The sequence below is a fragment of the Trichoderma virens genome, assembly GCF_000170995.1.
Source record: "Trichoderma virens Gv29-8 chromosome Unknown TRIVIscaffold_91, whole genome shotgun sequence".
Taxonomy (NCBI): Eukaryota; Fungi; Ascomycota; class Sordariomycetes; order Hypocreales; family Hypocreaceae; genus Trichoderma; species Trichoderma virens.
In genome coordinates, this window is record NW_014013658.1 from 661,558 (window position 1) to 679,953 (window position 18,396).

Below are 18,396 nucleotides of genomic sequence, written 5' to 3' on the forward strand. Positions count from 1 at the left end.
TCAAACCAAGCACAGGTATGGGTAGCTGTACGTCTAAGGAGTCAATATTGAATGCAAAGCTGCCGCAATAAGCGTACGCGTAGCTATACTTGTACTTGGCTGCTTCAGTCTTAGTTCAGCTCCGGCAGTAGGTGGCTGATGCCAGCAGATACACGTAACTCGTACAGTACATAATGGAATCAATTGATTCACCAAGCCGGGCCGTGATTGGCGATGCCAGTATATTTGCTGTTTGCGGTGTCTCAGCATCCCTGGTGTTAAGTGCACATACCCGCGACGCCTTTTCGACGAGCATCCTAATCTGAATCCTTTCAGCTTAATTACCGCGGCATCCGACAAGTGCGACAAAATGGCCTTGGCAAAACCGATTCCTCATGGCCCCCAGTGACGAAAAACCCCCAAGGGAAAAGGAAGCAAATCATGGCAAAGAAAGGGAGTGGCTATTCAGCACCCCGCGTCTGCTATCCAGCATCCCATTCTTAAATTTAAAGCAGCCGGGGTAGTAATGACAGCAGATATTATGGAGTAGAGGAATACCATATGGATAGCAGCATATAATAGTAGCGATAGTGGCAGAAACTAAGCGATAGTTGCAGATACTCCAGGAACTGTGTAATACCTGTTCAAGTAACGGTGATACGGTGATAAGAGATCTTCATTATACGTTGTGACTCCATTTGGACCTCCTCTTAGCCAGCTTGGGGTGTTGAATAGCCCTTCCCCAAAGAAAGGGCCAAGAACCGACAAGATTGCAAGCGGTAAGGCGAATAGAGCAAGGGAGAGCAAACAGCGAAATGCCGGCCCGCGAAGCGCCGTCACCGATATACCGAGATTTCCCTTTCTGGGATTTCCCCCCTTCGCCTGGGTGTAAAGCCGCGGAGAAGGGACTCAGGAACGGAGCTGGCAATGAGGAATTGCAGCCGGTCTCCGATTGAGGCAAACGGTGCTAAAGCTATCGTGATCGGTGTCTGGTAAGGGAGAGCCGAACAAGGGACGGGCTTCGTGTCATTGTTTGCTGTTGAGAGGCACGCACTACGTCATCGAGATGTTCGGCTTTGCCGCATGTGGTGGAATGCCCAGACTGGCAACATATCTCTCCATCCATCATCCATTCAGCCAGCCAACCACGGCTCTGCGCATACGGATTACTGTTTACTTGCTCGCGACGGGTGCAAAGGAGGGGGGCGCCAGAAAAAGCGATGCGGCTTGCCAAGACATTCTGCGCGCATTCTAGAACGAGGCGTGAGCGTGAATGCGAGCATCGGCCAAACTGCTATTGTTGCAGCAGAGAAAACTCTGCCTTAGCGTGCCAACGTTACGGAGCACAAGTGCCGCGCATCTCGATGGCGAATGCACGCAATTAGAGACGTGTTCCAGTCCATGTCTCTGCTCGTACTAGAATAGCCATGGGAAGGGCCTTGTAAGCCGAGCCGTCTTCAGGCATCACTCAATCGATCCTTGTTTTTCTGTACCGGCCTCGCCTCCTTGCGTCTGTCTGTCTCTGTGCTGGCTGCAGGCCATCGGGCGTTACGAAATACAGCCAGCCACTTTACGTACGTAGGTTGATATCGACATCGATAGTAGCGAGTTCGTTTACTACTAGTCTGTACTGTATACATGTATTAGACGATGGATGACATCAAATGGTAGAGCAGCAGGTCGATTGAATCATGACACCGTGCTCGTTAATACCCTGCCAGCAGATGGAAACGCTTCCATCACAAGCGATCAAGCAGAAAAAAATGAATCATTCTTTGCTCATAATCTACAGCTATCTTCCCACCAACAGCACTGGCTCTGCTTCAGCTTCAGCCGTACCAACAACCCAAGAACACTGAAGAACAGCACAACTCGCATCATGGCCCCTTTCCCAGAAGCGTTGACCGACGTCTCCCCCGGCTAGACGAGGGATTTCTTCTGAAAGTTCCTCTGTCCGGCCGCCGTGTGGGGGGAGCCACAACGACGCAGCCCGTAGGGCGGTCTTGGCTGGCACATATTGCATCGGGGATCCAATGATTTGAATTCGTCGAGACCCCAAGGCGTTGAATACCGCTACTTGCGCGCTCCGTACAGTATTTTCGGACTACGACTCGAGTAAGAAGGAATTCACGAGACCCTGAGCTGAAAAGGTGCGTCCTGGTCTCCAGTTCTCCATATTATGCAGAGCGCGCAACTCCATCTTTTTCAATTGGAGCATCTCCATGCGGTAGCTGCCAAGACGGTCTGGAAAGGGGGCTAGCATTGATGATGAGGTGCAATGCGTGATGCAATGGGCAAGATTTGGGTGGCAATTGTTAAGATTGTGCAATAAAACAATAATGCCTCCTACCAATAATACGTATAGTACCTTATACAAAGAGCATCTAGACTAAGGTACTTGGTACGAGTACGAATATTACCAACATTGCCTCCGTGGAATCATCGAAATTCAACCACCGCAGATGGCATCACGGGGGGGTCCATCAAGCGGCTGACTTGTACAGTCCAGGTAACTCTGCCAAGTGCCCATAACCGCCCATGCCATGTCACAAAGACAGCAAAAAGAGCGATCGTCCATCACCGCATGCGGAACTTGCGATACGGAGAAAAATCGTTCTCCAAGCCACCAGGGCATGGGTTCAGCCCGGCTAGTGTCCGCACGTCCCCTGGCCCATCGTCAAGCTCCCAAAAGTCGCCCACTGTGTGGTCCTTTGCGGTTTTCCTGCCAGGCCCCCCTAGCCGTGATACCTGGCAGCGCAAGGGGGTCTGGGCTCGCTCGAGGGTCACTGCGCAACGTGCGCTGGCCTTTCCAGGTTTTTTCTTCTTCTTGCCGTCTGTCTGTCCTTGGGGGTGGCCCTTCAGCGGTTGTTCTCCGCGATCGATCAAAGTCTTGGACTGGGAAGAGGGAAATTGGCAGCGAAATTGGGCGATTAACGAGGGCGGTAACGGACCTGTCTGTACATACGCGAGCTGGGCTACGAGACAAGAGAAGCAACAGTCATTGTCTGGTGTATATACATGTATACTTAGGTTATCTTGGTCATAAAAGAGCACTCAATTGAGCATCTCACTCAGGGGAAAGTAATGGATACAGGTACGTGCAGGTAAGTACATGTACAGTAGCCTGAGAGCCTGGACTGCAGTGCAGCACCTAAATTCAGCATCAAATCAGCGCCAGCAGCGGGCACGAGTAATTTACAGAACGCATACAGTAGGGCAGCTCAGCGCAGCGCAGCGAGGAGACGAGACGAGACGAGACACGGCGGTCTGCCTGCGTCATTGCGCCGTCGGCCCAATCCAAAGCAAAGCACTTCGCTTGCCTGCTCCTTTTCGCCTCTCCCCATTACCTCATCAGCTTAGCTCAGTTGGTAGCTCCGTGGAAAAGCCGCTGCCAAGAACGTCCAGTCTCTCCCAGGCTCCAGGGCCAGGGGGCAATCGAGAACAGCGCAGAATCGCTCAGGGATCATTGGATTGGATGCGTCGTTGCCCAGTCTCGCGTTCCCGCGACCCGATTGCGCCAGAGCCGAGCCAGCAAAGCGAGGCCGATGGGATCGAGGAAGCAAAAAAAGCTGCTACTGTATGTACGTATTTGATGTACATGTACGAGGAGCTGGTACGAGACGAGGTCCTTGTTCGTACATAGTACTTACATAGGCGCGGGATCCCGTGATGCTCTGCTAGTCAGTCAGACTTCGATTCTTACATGGCTGCCTGCGGCCGACTACCGAACGCCGAAGACAGCTGGCAGACCCGCATCAGCCGCTGGAGACCGCAAGAGAATACCAAATGCCCTTTTCAGAAAGCGCTATTTTCGTCGGTATTGCTTGTACTCGTACGGAGCGGGTGCTGGATTGGCGCATTCTGGGAACCGAGCAACGGCCAGCAAAATACGGACCCTCTGAGCTGTTCTTCTCCACGGCGCCATCCAGGTAATATCGATACCGCACCGGACCTGTTCAGACAGATACGAAGCTGGGGAAAACGCAGAGAATAGGAGGGACCTCTTACCACTTGTGGTCGCAAAGCCGAGGAGCAAGAGCAATGGCTGTTGAAGCTGAACCCTGCATTTTCTACTCCGTAATCCACCCAGCATACTGTATTGTACATACTCTCTGCCAACAAACACCAGCCAGGTCGGTCGGTCCTTTGACGGAGCCTATGATATCGTAACGTACCAGTCGGCAAAGTCCCGTTTCTGTGGCAAAATACTCCCGAGGACGCCCCTTTGGCGCCACTTGGACTCGGGCTGGACGCTCTAGAAGCTGGATGGAAGCATCGCCTCGCCTCTTGCAGCTTCTTTGTGGAGACGCAGCTGCAGTGCTTGGACGGAGTGGACACTTGCGCGTGTTTGTACTCGGAGTTTCTTTGATGCTGTGTAGGTGTGTATCATCCATATGTTGTGTCATTCTCACTTACGATCCCACCACCGTAGAGGCTGGGTCTGGTGTTTTGCTTCGCCTGCGTCTTTGCATGGCTTCTTTCACCTATTGAATGATTTTCTTGTATTGGAGAGTATTCTATTGATGCTCGAAAAGATGACATCTGTGTGGGCTTCAACGACACAGCTTCTGATAGGGAGCACCATCTACTCGCTGCCCAAAGCACCATGGCTACAGCAGGTATACTTCTTCGCCACAGCACTGGCACAATGCCATTGACGTATTCTATAAGTGATATTCTAATGCCCCTAGAACCCTAATTGCTTCGGGGAGGGCCTTGGTGATCTTTACCTCATGCATCACCGCGGACATGTCTTACCGGCTACACGCTCTTCCGTGATTTGAGCCCTCATCCGAGCAATCTCAAAGATGGGGGAGAGAATAGGCTTCCTTGAGCAAGAAGATATGGAACATGGAAACAGACCGGACCAAGATGAACATTGTTCGTCTTTGGCCTACCTGTCCGCCTCTCCAACCATGGCCAGCCCACCCAACCTCTACCACAACATCCAATCTCTCCTTGGCCATACTTTTCCCATTGGTGTACAAGAATGTTCTACCACTGAATTGATCAAAAGCCTTCTACCCAACACCAATCAGTTTCTCAAATGGCCACACAACAGCAGCTTGAGAGATATAAATGTTTCCCAAAACACTCGGCTTCCTCGGGAATCTCGGGTGGCATCCACCTCCCACCACACATTCTCCAACTCCCAATCTACTCTTCGTTGCCTTTTTACCCGGGCCCCCCGTTTTCTCCAAATTGACCCGCGCCCTAACAAAATAACTCTAAAATTTACTTTCACGTATCCTTAATTGCTTAAAAAAAGGGCTCACGGAACGGGTTTGCTGCGCGTGTGGACAGGACAGAAAAAAAAAAAGAGGGCGTTGCTACGCTGCTTTCTCCACACTTTCCCGCGGCTTCCCGGCCGGAACTCGATTAAGCATATTCGCTCTCTCTGCAACCTTTTTTATTTATTTGCCTCGTTCTACTTGAGGGAAAAAAGGCTCAATTGGACTTTGCCGGATGGGGTATTTTTGAAGGGGACCTGGGGAAGGTGCAGAGACAAAGTACGGGGTGCATACTGTGTATAGATAGTAGAGTGCATATACATGTATATCGGGGCCTCTCTTTGTCCTCCCCGGGTGTAAAATTTGCTGAGCGAGATTTCAGCTCGGCGGACGGCGCTAAACCGGCGTCCACATGCCGAAGGTCCTTCTACCTATCCAAGTAAACAAGAAAAAGTAAACACGTCTCGCCTCCCTGACTCCCAAGGGGGGCCTTCGCTTCACAAGGGGACAAGACAAAAAAGAAAAGGGAAAAAGGAAAGGAGAGACTCCCAAGTGCTACTATTCCCATATTGTGTTACCGAGGCGAATTCGCCAAATCCAGGGTTCCACGCCCATCGTTTCAACTAATCCTTCCGTTCGCCGCTCGCGTGCCCAGCTTTTTCGGCTTACATGCAAAACTAACGCCCGCGAAACCTTGTCGCCTTTTTTTTTTTTTTTCTTTTTTCCCTTGCTCTTGTGTCTCGTCGTCATATCCAGTTAGTCGTGTGCACAGACGCCCATTGGTATTATGTAGATCAGCTCATTAAAATGAAGGTAAGAATAGGAAAAAGCCTCATACATGAAGCACCCAGCCGTTCTAGAGAGAAAAAAAAACCTCGCACGTAATCTCCCCTTTGCTGGAGCCCCCTGGGCACGACTTAATTGCCTCATTGTCCAAGTGTTATTCTCTCCGTACTGCGGCATGCAGCCCATCTCGTAGCTGTAGCTCCTTGTATGAAGGACTAGTCCGGACCTACCTACGTAAACAGTAATTTACATTCCGGGCCATTCCTTTAGTCCTACCTGTGTCGCCATGATAACTATCGTTTGGAATGATACAACGCACTCTTGCGAAACAGAAACTATCCATCCTTTTGAATGCATCCCCTAGCCTAAACAAGTTTTCACGTAAACAAACTAAATTTCTTGCCATCTGAGTCAATTCTACGGCATGGATCCAGTAGTTTGGATGTAAATTCGGCGTGGATTATAGGGTAGGTGTTTTTGACAGACAACATCTCTAGAAGCTGCATAAAAACTGCCTCATCGGTTGTCGCGAGAGTTCTTAGCCGCATGTTGATTCTATCAGTAGAGGAGTGTTACTACGAATTAAGGACGAAGAAAGTAAACGGAAAACAAAAAGGTGCAATCTATCTTTTGACCATAATCGCCATCCCTGTCTATAATATTGCTATGTGAGGCCGCATAGCTCCCCAACTGCTTCCTAGACATAGTAGCTTTCTGGACACTCCATGCAAGGCAATGTGGCGGAGTAACCAGCCTGCAGCTTCACAGCAACTTTAATCCCCCCAAAGGCCTTGTTGCCAAAGCCACGTCCACCAACCACAGCAGCTTTCGGTGACAACTGAAGTCAGCCTTACCCCAGTCCTGCGTTTAATGGCTATTACCTACCTTCACAACAATTTTAACTTCTCTGCAGTCTTCAAGTCTCTTAATGTAACCAACTTATTAAATAATTTCAATTTTTCATCTACATGCCTTTTCATATCTGGCAAATCAAACAACCAATCCAGGTCTTTTACAAGTGACCAAAAACATATCACGGACATCACATTGAAAAGACACACAACATCTATAAAACACGTCAAGTTGACTTTTAGTTACTAGATAATAGGTATCCGATTCATAGTACGAAGATGCCTCCCCATGCGTAAAACATCACATAAAGGTTAAAGAAAAAGGAAAAAAACAAAAAAAGAAGAAAGACATCTATCGCCAATGACGAAATTGCACAATCCAGACCAAAAACAAGGTCAAGGAGCAGTTCCCGGCCCCAAAAGGAGGCCCTCCCGTTCGCCAGACGCCATTCATCCTAAGCCTGATTGATGCCGCTGTTGCCCTCATCCGAAAATGTCGGTGCAAATTGCCGGGGGTATAAAAATCAAATTTACCTCTCAAGTATCGCAAAAGACAGTATCATCAGGTCCTTCCAGCAGTGTTGGGATCTGGGAATCGGAAGCCCGTTGGGAAGTTGGGCATACCGTTGGGCAAGGTGCCGATGCCAAAGGGGAAACCGGCCATGCTGTTTTGCTGTTGGGTTTCAAGTTCCATCTGGCCAGGGCCATCATCTCGGCCTCGGCGCCAGCGTGAATCGTCGTCGCGGTGGCGTGTAGACTTGGGACCGTTGCTACCGCCCTTGTCTGTCTGCATTCGGCGGCTGATGGCCTTGGACGAAACGCCGGCACCGATTTCAATATCCGGCTCTTCGACACAGAGGCCTGTCTCAATGGGCCGACCTCCGCTTCCACCATAGGGAGCAGTCAGCATCCACTTTCGGTCGGCATCGGTGAGCTTGTGGATGGGAATAACACTGATGCCGGTTGAGTAGTCACTGCAGTCTCTAGGACCGAATCCAACGCCCCATCTGGTCTGCAAATTGGAGTTAGTACGTTATTCATAACACAATGTTTGCAATGCAGCGCGGACTTGTACTTACACGAAGGGGATACTCAAGACCCCTGGCATCTTCCATGGCATCCTTTGCCCTAACGGCGTCCTGACGTGTCAACATCTTGACAAAGGCATGGCGTTTATCCTTGTTAACAATGCACGTCTGAACAGTGCCATAACGGCCAAAGATGTTACGCAGCTCGGTTTCGGAGCATCTGGTATTCTAATTAGTACATGATCCCGTCTTACCCAAGTTAGAAAGTGGTGGACTTACGTAACGCCGCCTACAAACAGGGTACGGCTAAGAACTTTGATGTGGCCAGATGGAAGCGTTGGGTCGAATTCAACCCACTTCTCCTGCTGGAGCTCCTGGGGGGGAGAAGGACTTCGTCCATGGCGTCCACGAGGGCTACGCTGGCGGTAATCATTGCCCCCTCGGCCATTGCGGTCTCGATCATCCATACGTCCTCTGGGAGGTGAGTTACGACCATATTCGCGGCCGCCACGTGGAGAACCGCGAGCATTCCAGCCGCGCTCAGGTGATCTAGAGCGTGAACGGCCGCGATATCTAGGAGATCTTACACTGTCCTGGTAGCCCTGGTCGGGTGCAGGGCCCGAAGCAGCCGTAGCCCATGGCTGCTGGGCCGATGGAAAGGTGCCTTGGGCAGCGGGGACAGGGGCGGGAGGCTGTGAGGCAGGAAAGCCTCCAGTTCCAGTGGCTGCAGTCATGCTCTGGATGAGAGCAGGAATCTTATCAAAGGGGACGCCTTGATCAGCGAGGGCCTTGATCAGCATAATCTGCTGCTGTACGTTCGGATCTAGACCAGCTCCGCCGGCGGGAGGCGCTGCAGACGCTGCCGCATATGGGTTGGATGGGTTACTCGCACTGGCTGGCATCGCTGAAGGAGCATTTTGACCAAGCATTTGAGTCAACGAGAAAGGTAGAGACGACACATTTACAGGCTGCGCAGCCGGGGGATACGACTGATGAGGTTGAAGCTGTGGGATCGCTGAAGCAAGGGCTTGTGACAGCCCCGGGGGAGTGGCGGAAGCTGGAGGGGCGTTGGAGGCAGCAGAAGGCATGCTATACGATGCAGCGGGAGCTGGGAGGGATTGGTTGCTTGGTGCTGCCGAGGTGTTTTGGCGAGCAATATTAGCCAAGGCTTCCAAGATGGACGAACCGTTTGGTGCAGGCTTGTTCTGCGCCTGGTTCTGCAGTGAAGTTGCCAATCCAGGAGGTGGGCTACCTGGGGGAGTGGTTGATTCTGTATGCAGGTTAGAAGAGCTCGCTCAAACAGGAATTCTGGCACAGCTGGCTGGGAGTATCACGCCTCTTGGGGAGGACTGCGATGAGCCGTGTCTGGCGTATGAGGAGACGTACTTGGTGGTGAGGGAGCGTTGACTTTCTCCTTGAACGATTCTATCATGGTTGTGGGAAAGGTCTGACCCTTCTCCCAGATATCAAGCAGTTTTTTGATCTTTTCCTACACGGCGAGAAAAAAAAAGTGTGAGTTACTAGTCCCTTCAGATACGATTTCATGTGGAGATTTCCTAGAGGCGGCTGATGACCGACAAGCAATGCTGACTTGCACTCGTAGACTCAGTTTCTCCAAAAAACGAGTGCAAGGATCTTGCTTTTGGTTCACCAGATATGCCGGATATCAACAAAACAAAGCGCACGTTCAGACGCCTACGAGCGGGAGCGCTGTATGTGTGTGCATGCGTGCATGTATGTGTGTTTTCACCCGACCGATACAGATTAAAACGCGAATTACACGTACCTTTTGATCTTCTGGGGCGGACTGAAGAATGTCATTCATCAACACAGGCATCAGTTCCGTTACTCGGTGCACTCCAGCGGCATATGTGCCATCCTGGGCAGAGCTGTTTATTGGCTGACCCTGAGACTTTGCTTGTTCAAGCCACTTGCGGGTTACAGAGTCTACGACGTAGAGGACCCCCAATTTGTGTGTTCCTGGAGTTTTCTTGAAGTGTGTGTAGATTTTTTGAATGAGGACGGATTCGGACTGCAAGGGAGCCGTGTCAGCAACAAGGAAGGGGACACTCAGCAACGCATGTTGGAAGAAAATCTGTTCAAAAACGCCTTACCTGAATGTTGGCGACGCAAAGTGACGTGAGGCTAGTAATACGAGAGCCGGATACACCTGGTGGCTTCAAATTGAGCATGGCCTGTAGGCCAGCTTCCAAGTCTGTTACTGCAGACGCCATGGTTGGGATCTGGGGCTGGAAGCAAATTCCTTTGGTTTGTTCCAACAGATCCTCCGCGGCAGAGTCTCAGCAAGATTTAGTCGGTGCTAGTGTACGATGAACCTTTCTCTTTTGGATGTGAAAGACAAAAGAAAGAAAAAAACAAGCTGTCTTTAATCTCCTTCTTTGGCTGGTCCGGTGAATCACTTGGTGTGAGGAGATTCTCAGTCAAAACAAGTCGTACGGCTGATGTCTATGCTGCCTCTCCTCCCAAGTACTATCGATCAAAGGCCTTTTGTTACAATAAAAACGACGCGACAGTGTACGAAGCAAGAGATTTCCGATCGTTTGTACGAAGTGAACAAAATCTCAAAAGTACGATGTACGTTGTGCCTGATGAAGCGCGTGAGGAGAAAAGAAAAAAAGTCTTCTACTGCGGCAATGGAGCGCGCACACGCGAGAGTATATCACAGGGGCTGGAGGCGACTGCCCACAAGCCTGTCTAAAAGGATTATTTGTTTTCTTTTTCGGTCGGCCTAGAGGGATGTTGATGCGAGAATACGATTCAAAGGGTGCGCGAGATGATGGAAAGGAGCTTCTGAAGCGGGAGGCTCTCAGACCTTTTTGGGTGGCGATGGAGATGTAGGAGGAGAAATTGAAAGGAGAGAAGAGGGGCGGGTCGCGAGAGATTTAGCAGGGAGCAAAAGCCCACTACTGAAACTTTGCTGCGTGCCGCGTTTGGGCGTGACTTTTTTGGGCCTGATCTGGGTCCTCATCCAATGTAGCCGGTACATCCATTACTAAGAAAAGTACTTAAAATCTCAAACTAAATAGGTACTAGATCAAGTATATAACGATAGAGATATAAGTACATTTCGTTTTTTTCCCAAGTCAGGGCCCAAGTGGTACGTACCCAGAAATGTTTGCTTTTTGCGCAACGCAAAATTTTTCCTTTCTGGAAACGTGCAGCAAGCGAAGCGAAGTTTATCCGTTGTGCGGATTGACTACTTGTGCTGAAAGAAAGAGAAGAGCTGTGGACGTGGTGTTTTCTTTGTCCATGCTGCTCACGATGCATCTAGCCTGGCGATGACGATGACGCACTTATGTCATGACATTTGGAGAGTTGGAGAGGCTACCTAGGTAATTCTGCTCTACGCCGTACGGGGAAAAGGATTCTGTCGGCAGGCCGGAGCGGCTTGTCCATCACATGACATCTTGGCCCTTCCGGCAGAATGGAGAGCCAACTTACACGGCTATTCGTTTGCGGCGAATTGCCTCGTCTCGAAACAAGATGAAACGGTTCCATCGCAAGGCGCGTGAGTGAGAGCAAATATGAACAGCTCTGCGGATGCTGTGGTTGGAAGAGACTCCCCGCCAATTACAGTTCGGCTTGCGGTTTATCTACCCGCATGGCTGCTAACACTCGTGTCATAATTCGATGCCCTTCAGCTGCACGCAGACCGTCACTATCTCGTCACTTCACTCGCTACCAGTGGCCAATGAGTTGTAGAGGGAGGCTGACCGCCTCAAATCTATAAATTACCTAGTAGGTATTCACACATCATGTTGGGAGCTTCTCTAGAAACTGTTCTCGTAGTAGTTGGCGCCGAGGGACAAGAATGTCTCTCTTTGTAGGTGATTCTGCTTCGTACAGTACATCCGGAGATCCTGGGAAACTACTCGATTAGGCAATCTGGTTGCGTTTTTTCCGAGGTTCAGATTGATTCCGGGCCATCTGGCCTCTTGTCGGGGAGATGGAGATGGTTGGGGGAATTTTAGGGCCGGATGGTGGGGGAGCGAGACGTCCGTCTTGTCGTGTTGACCAGAGGCTACAGCCGCGCACAGCACTCTCGGCCGCAGCACGGAGGTACTTTTCGCGGCCCCTCGAGTACATGTACCCGCGCGTGCTGCGCTGCAGAGGAGCTGGTGATGTAACTTTTGCCCTGCATGCTTATCCAGTTTCGAGCTAAGGTCAACAGAGGGTCCCAGTCCTAGCCAAGTTGCACCTTGTCGAGCCTCCGAGGCTGCTAGGAACGGCCGGCCTAATTTTTTTTTTCCTGCCGTGGTAACGGAAGCATTGCGCTTTTTATAACCTCTGCCACCCCCCATCCGCCGTATCCTCTTTTCTGCCTCTACTCTCTCTATACCCAAGAATTCATACAATGGCTTCTGTCACCCGCGTCAGCAACTCTGCCCTGAGGGCCTCATTGCGAGCCCCCGCCTTCAATGGCCGGGCCACGGCTTTCAACGCCGCTCGCTGCTACTCCGCCAAGACCCAGGTGAGAAGCATTCCAGCCTTGCTGTGCTCCCGGAAGCTTCAGGCGTCAGAATAGCAAAGCTTGACGGGACCGGGAAGAACGGGAAAGGAGAACTAGGTTGGATAGAAGCTGACTGTGCCTTTTGTCGTGTAGTCTCTGAAGGAGCGCTTCGCCGAGCTTCTCCCCGAGAAGGTTGAGCAGATCAAGGCACTCCGCAAGTAAGTGAAGCCCAATAGCCTCAACAGAGCGGCTGTTTCTGGCGTTTGCTTGTCCTCTCAGCGCTGACGTTACTCCTTCTCTTTGCAGGGAGCACGGTTCCAAGGTCGTCGACAAGGTCACCCTCGACCAGGTCTATGGCGGTGCCCGTGGCATCAAGTCCCTCGTCTGGGAGGGTTCCGTCCTCGACGCCGAGGAGGGTATCCGATTCCGTGGAAAGACCATCCCCGAGTGCCAGGAGATCCTCCCCAAGGCTCCCGGTGGCAAGGAGCCTCTCCCTGAAGGTTAGTGTTATACAAACGGTCTTATTTGAGAGACTAAACGCCAACTCTCTGTGATAACAGGTCTCTTCTGGCTCCTCCTGACCGGTGAGGTCCCTACCGAGCAGCAGGTCCGTGACCTGTCCGCCGAGTGGGCTGCCCGCTCCGATATCCCCAAGTTCGTCGAGGAGCTCATCGACCACTGCCCTACCGACCTGCACCCCATGGCCCAGTTCTCTCTGGCCGTCACTGCTCTCGAGCACACCTCTTCCTTCGCCAAGGCCTACGCCAAGGGTATCAACAAGAAGGAGTACTGGCACTACACCTATGAGGACTCCATGGACCTCATTGCCAAGCTGCCCAACATTGCTTCCCGCATCTACCAGAACGTCTTCAAGGGCGGAAAGGTCGCCCCTATCCAGAAGGACAAGGATTACTCCTTCAACTTCGCCAACCAGCTTGGATTCGGTGACAACAAGGACTTCGTTGAGCTCCTGCGTCTGTACCTGACCATCCACACCGACCACGAGGGTGGTAACGTCAGCGCCCACACCACTCACCTGGTTGGCAGTGCTCTGTCCTCCCCCTTCCTGTCCCTGGCCGCTGGTCTCAACGGTCTTGCCGGTCCCCTGCACGGTCTTGCCAACCAGGAGGTGCTCAACTGGTTGACCGAGATGAAGAAGGCCATTGGTGACGACCTCAGCGACAAGGCCATCACCGACTACCTCTGGTCCACCCTCAATGCCGGCCGTGTTGTTCCCGGTTACGGCCACGCCGTCCTCCGCAAGACTGACCCCCGTTACACTGCTCAGCGCACTTTCGCTCAAGGTATGTTGGAATTCAAGTGGTATCTGCTACGGTGGAGAAAGAAATTCATGCTAATACCCATACAGAGAAGATGCCCAACGACCCCATGTTCCAGCTCGTCAGCCAGGTTTACAAGATTGCCCCTGGTGTCCTGACCGAGCACGGCAAGACCAAGAACCCTTACCCCAACGTTGACGCCCACTCTGGTGTCCTCCTCCAGTACTACGGCCTTACTGAGGCTAACTACTACACCGTCCTCTTCGGTGTCTCCCGTGCTATCGGTGTCCTTCCCCAGCTGATCATTGACCGTGCTGTCGGTGCCCCCATCGAGCGCCCCAAGTCCTTCTCTACCGACAAGTGGGCTGAGCTTGTCAAGAAGCTGTAAGAGGCTACGTCTACGGCATTGAGACACAAAAATGGTGTGATAGATGGAGTACTTTTTTCTTGGAGGGCATTGCAATAGGGAAAAAAAAGTTGGGGGATTGAAGCCCATTCGGCGGGCTTGATAGTCGACTAGGATATAGACAGTCTGTGGATGACACAGCGACGGCCAGAACGGCGCTTAATTGTACAATATACGGAACTGTTTAGTTTCCAACTGAAGTAATGAGACAAGATGAACTCATGATGACTTTGGCCGGGGTGTATGACGTGCATGTTGGGTTTACTGATAACAGTTGTGTAAGGCGGCTGGCAAGGCAGGGAGTAGTAGATGACATTGCGCTTCCAGACTGCCGTGTTCGCATTCACATCCATTGGTTGATACCGTTCCCTGTCCTACAAGTCAGATGTCAGATATTACTGAGGCATGTCTTTATTAGTTGGCATCGTTGATTCGATACGACCACGCCGCAGGTGAATGTGTCGGCGATTATCTATGGAGCACCTGTACGAGTACGTGCGTGCAGGGAGCGGAGGGCGGAGATCAAAACACCCAACCGGTAGAGGGCCGTGTTAGTGCCAGCAACATGCCGGTACATGAGTCTTGGGGCCCATCTGCTCGCTGAAACGGGCAGCTTTTGGTATCTGCGAGGTACATGCAGAGTGCTCAAAACAGCCCTGTTGTTGAACAAAAATTGAAACCTTGGCTCTAGCTCAACGAATTGCAGGGCATTGCAAATGGGCGGCCCGCTGTGCGCTACTCTTATTCGTATTCGACGGGAGCTTCGATAGTGGGGATTTTGCGTTGCGGCTAGCATCAAAGTATGTCCTGGGCACGCACCAACCAATTGATGTTTGCAGGTCTTTCGCAGCGCAGAATGGATCTTTGACGGCGCAGCTCAACAATCGCAAACATGTTGAGATTTTTTGGCGGCCGAACGCGAATCTAGCGGGCTTTGCGCCACGCGGGCCAGACCCACCGGAGGGTACAGTAGATGAAAAGGTCTCAGCAAAAAAAAGAGAGGGTGGAAGTCGAATTGGGAGGGATTGGGAAGAAGAAGAAAAAAGTTTTTTGTTGTCTTTAACCCCTTTCTTTGGGATGATTTGTTTCTATCAATACTACTAAGTAATACTACTACTAGTAGGATTCTGCTGATGACAGGTAACCGGGAGCAGCAATACGAATCCGGGGGCCTGTGCAAGTAAGCACATGTGATTGTGCAGCAGCCTGCCTTGCCTGCTCACATAGCGCGTCCAATGGAGAGAACGTGTAATGCGACGAGAGGCTTGATAGGCGGGATGAGACAGGACAAGTCAGGACAAGTCAGGACAAGACAGCAGAGAGACACTGCCAGTCTCACTCGCTATCTCTACGGTGCAGTGCTGTGTCCAATTCGTGCTGCAGGCATGCAATCGCAATTGCAGCTGTGTTTTTGCCCCTCCAAATCGCAAATCGGAGCTTCTCCCCAACTTTGCTCCCCCAAAAAAGCACGTGTAAAGGCCAACCTCTCCCTGCAGTCCCTCGTACCTAGGTACTTGTACTTTAATGTGCCGACACAGGCACTCGGACAATCACGGATGGGGTCGACAGCCAGCCAATTCGGTCCTCGGCCCAGTTCCTATACTGTCCGAACTTTGCTGACCTCCCCCAAGCCTCCCTTCCGAAGACCGCTTATCTGTCTTCCTCGCATTCCCTCCGATCCCGTTGGCCTTAGTCAGCCAGCTAAGCCTTGTCGCGCGCAATCCGGCTCTGTTCTAGGAGCTGTTAGCAGAAGTACAAGTACCAAAGCCTCAACAACCCCCCCTTTTCCCTCTTCCCTTCTCCCCTCCTCTCTGCAAACTTTCCCATCATCTCTCACGCTCCTTGCGAAGAAGCACCCTATTCCCTTGGTCAGGGCCCTACAGTAAATCATCCAGAAGTCATGGTCGCCGCCGCTATCGAGGCTCCCATCGCGGAGAAGCCGCACTTGGAGAAGAAGCCCATCAAGTTCTCCAACTTGCTGCTGGGCGCCGGTCTCAACATGTTCGAGGTCACCACTCTGGGCCAGCCGCTCGAGGTCGTCAAGACCACCATGGCTGCCAACCGTGGCGATGGCTTCTCCACGGCTTTGGGTCGTATCTGGGGTCGAGGTGGCCCTCTCGGCTGTAAGTCAAACCGACCGAGGCTAATCCATCCAGCGCTCAGCTGAACGCGGCTAATCTTTCTTGTTTCTCGACAGTCTACCAGGGTCTCATTCCCTGGGCCTGGATTGAGGCTTCCACCAAGGGCGCAGTGCTGCTCTTCGTTGCCTCCGAGGCCGAGTACTACGCTCGTTATATGGGTGCTTCTGAGTTTGGTGGTGGCATTCTGGGCGGTATCACCGGTGGTGTTGCCCAGGCCTACGCCACCATGGGTTTCTGCACCTGCATGAAGACGGTCGAGATCACCCAGCACAAGATGGCCGCCGCCGGTGTCAAGCCCCAGTCCACCTTTGCGACCTTTATGGATATTTACCGCAAGGAGGGAATCCGCGGCATCAACAAGGGTGTCAATGCTGTCGCCATCCGACAGATGACCAACTGGGGATCTCGCTTCGGTCTCAGCCGCCTGGCCGAGGGCTGGATCCGCTCGGCCACGGGCAAGCAGCAGAGCGACAAGCTCTCTGCCGGGGAGAAGATTCTTGCTAGTGCTCTCGGTGGTGGTCTCAGTGCCTGGAACCAGCCCATCGAGGTCATCCGTGTCGAGATGCAGAGCAAGAAGGACGACCCCAACCGACCCAAGAAGATGACGGTCGGCAACACTTTCCGCTACATTTACGCGAACAATGGTATCAAGGGTCTCTACCGAGGTGTTACTCCTCGAATTGGTCTCGGCGTTTGGCAGACGATTTGCATGGTTGCTGTTGGAGATATGTGAGTACTTGCTCTTTCTAAACACATTACGTACCACTGTTTACTGACCATGCATGTCATATAGGGCTAAAACTTACGTGGAGAAATTGACCGGCGACCAGGTCACGGCTAAGCATTAGACGGCGTTTGGGACAGGGCTCGATGATTGGTAATGAATGTTTTCAAGATTTGGGTTCTTATTTACACGCGAACGATGAAACGACGGCGGTGGGAATAATCTTCAATAGCGGACTTGTTGAGACGGCGTCTCTCGAGTTTGTCTACTCGTTTATGTTTTTTGCTACCTCTCTTGATTAAGGGGACGACTGCCCCCTTGTTTAGAGATTTGTTATTCAGGATGTGTGTGTGGTCTTATTACATGCACCAAATACTTCTTATAGATCTGCTCTGAGGAAATATCTGCTGAGTGGAAATGAAATACACGTTGGTGATTACTGGCGAACCAAAGTCCATTGTTCAATACGTCCAATGTCTACATGATTCTGTTCTATGTCTGCGTTCAAGCAAAGTACCTTTACAATACCAATACAAGTACTCCGTACTCCGCACATTAGTACTGTCGAGTGGGCCATCTCCACGTTGACGTTTGCGGGATTCATCGTGTAGTCGGTTCCTGTTCGGTTGACCTTTGACGGAGATGCGGAGACCCGCGTCGGTCACCGGAGGGAGCCCCGAGCAGCGACTCGGGAAGATTACTATTTAGAGGTAAGATGGGAGAATACAACCTCGGCTGGGAAACTGATGCTATCGTGTTATTTAGATGTTGATATTGGTCATGTAAACCGGATTGATGAGAGGGGATTTGACAGCTGCCAGTGGAGAGGAGGTTTATTCCGACTTGGGACTGAAATGAAGTCCGACTGTTTAAGCTATGGATCTATGAGGTAACAAATATATATAATAGATCTAACCTAGATACAATCATACAATACGGAGCAAGTATGCCCTTTCGTAGACCAGCATATTGGATTACCGACATTGAGGTTATGTGGTTCATGGAGGTTGGGCAGTGTTATATAATCACTACGTATCTATATGTTTCCAGGTTTGGATTGAGGGTGGATCTGTAGCAAAACATATAAAGTTGGGCACGATCTCCTCCATCTCATTTGTTCCAAATCACTCGTTGAATTGACCTTTAAAAGCCTATACGTTTGTTTACGGAGAAAAGATTCCAAAGCAATTAGCTGAACTGGCATGCGGGGGAATTTGGAATTGCTGCTAATACCAGGTACCGATCGCAAGAGACTGTCCAAACAGATCTACTTAGGTAGGCTTGATATACAAAAGGAGTTGGCTAAAAATTTAGGTACAATTTATGCATGAGGTGTTTCTTATTTCTTAGGGCCACTCTGACGCCTGAAGACTACTGTAGAAAGACTGAAAGTCAAATGATTTCAATCGACGGCCCCTCGAACAGCGCAAAACCACCGAGCCACAATGTGGCGATATGAGGACGAAATCGCTGACTGGATTCGTGGCAGTGCAGGCTCC

General features: G+C 51.3%; 4 protein-coding genes across 4 annotated transcripts; 2 read left to right on the plus strand and 2 right to left on the minus strand.

Annotated features, from left to right (window-relative positions):
* Positions 1 to 2,556: 2,556 nt before the first annotated feature.
* TRIVIDRAFT_65182 (uncharacterized protein) lies at positions 2,557 to 4,946 on the minus strand (the record flags this gene model as incomplete). The annotated part of the gene is made up of 9 exons (XM_014094725.1): positions 2,557 to 2,934; positions 3,630 to 3,653; positions 3,816 to 3,931; positions 3,988 to 4,033; positions 4,089 to 4,135; positions 4,215 to 4,350; positions 4,396 to 4,463; positions 4,738 to 4,804; positions 4,878 to 4,946. The coding sequence occupies 9 exons, from the start codon at positions 4,944 to 4,946 to the stop codon at positions 2,557 to 2,559; spliced, it is 951 nt and encodes a 316-aa protein (XP_013950200.1).
* A 2,463-nt stretch (positions 4,947 to 7,409) lies between these two features.
* Positions 7,410 to 10,109, minus strand: TRIVIDRAFT_39580 (uncharacterized protein; the record flags this gene model as incomplete). The annotated part of the gene is made up of 6 exons (XM_014094726.1): positions 7,410 to 7,859; positions 7,927 to 8,095; positions 8,155 to 9,127; positions 9,262 to 9,364; positions 9,662 to 9,907; positions 9,990 to 10,109. 6 exons carry the CDS (start codon positions 10,107 to 10,109, stop codon positions 7,410 to 7,412), a joined length of 2,061 nt encoding a protein of 686 aa, XP_013950201.1.
* Positions 10,110 to 12,207: 2,098 nt separating this feature from the next.
* On the plus strand, positions 12,208 to 14,253 carry TRIVIDRAFT_74911 (uncharacterized protein; the record flags this gene model as incomplete). Its single annotated transcript, XM_014094727.1, has 5 exons — positions 12,208 to 12,367; positions 12,500 to 12,564; positions 12,653 to 12,846; positions 12,907 to 13,650; positions 13,716 to 14,253. The coding sequence occupies 5 exons, from the start codon at positions 12,251 to 12,253 to the stop codon at positions 14,012 to 14,014; spliced, it is 1,419 nt and encodes a 472-aa protein (XP_013950202.1).
* Positions 14,254 to 15,848: 1,595 nt separating this feature from the next.
* Positions 15,849 to 17,346, plus strand: TRIVIDRAFT_74909 (uncharacterized protein; the record flags this gene model as incomplete). Its single annotated transcript, XM_014094728.1, has 3 exons — positions 15,849 to 16,155; positions 16,230 to 16,902; positions 16,967 to 17,346. 3 exons carry the CDS (start codon positions 15,933 to 15,935, stop codon positions 17,019 to 17,021), a joined length of 951 nt encoding a protein of 316 aa, XP_013950203.1.
* Positions 17,347 to 18,396: the final 1,050 nt, after the last annotated feature.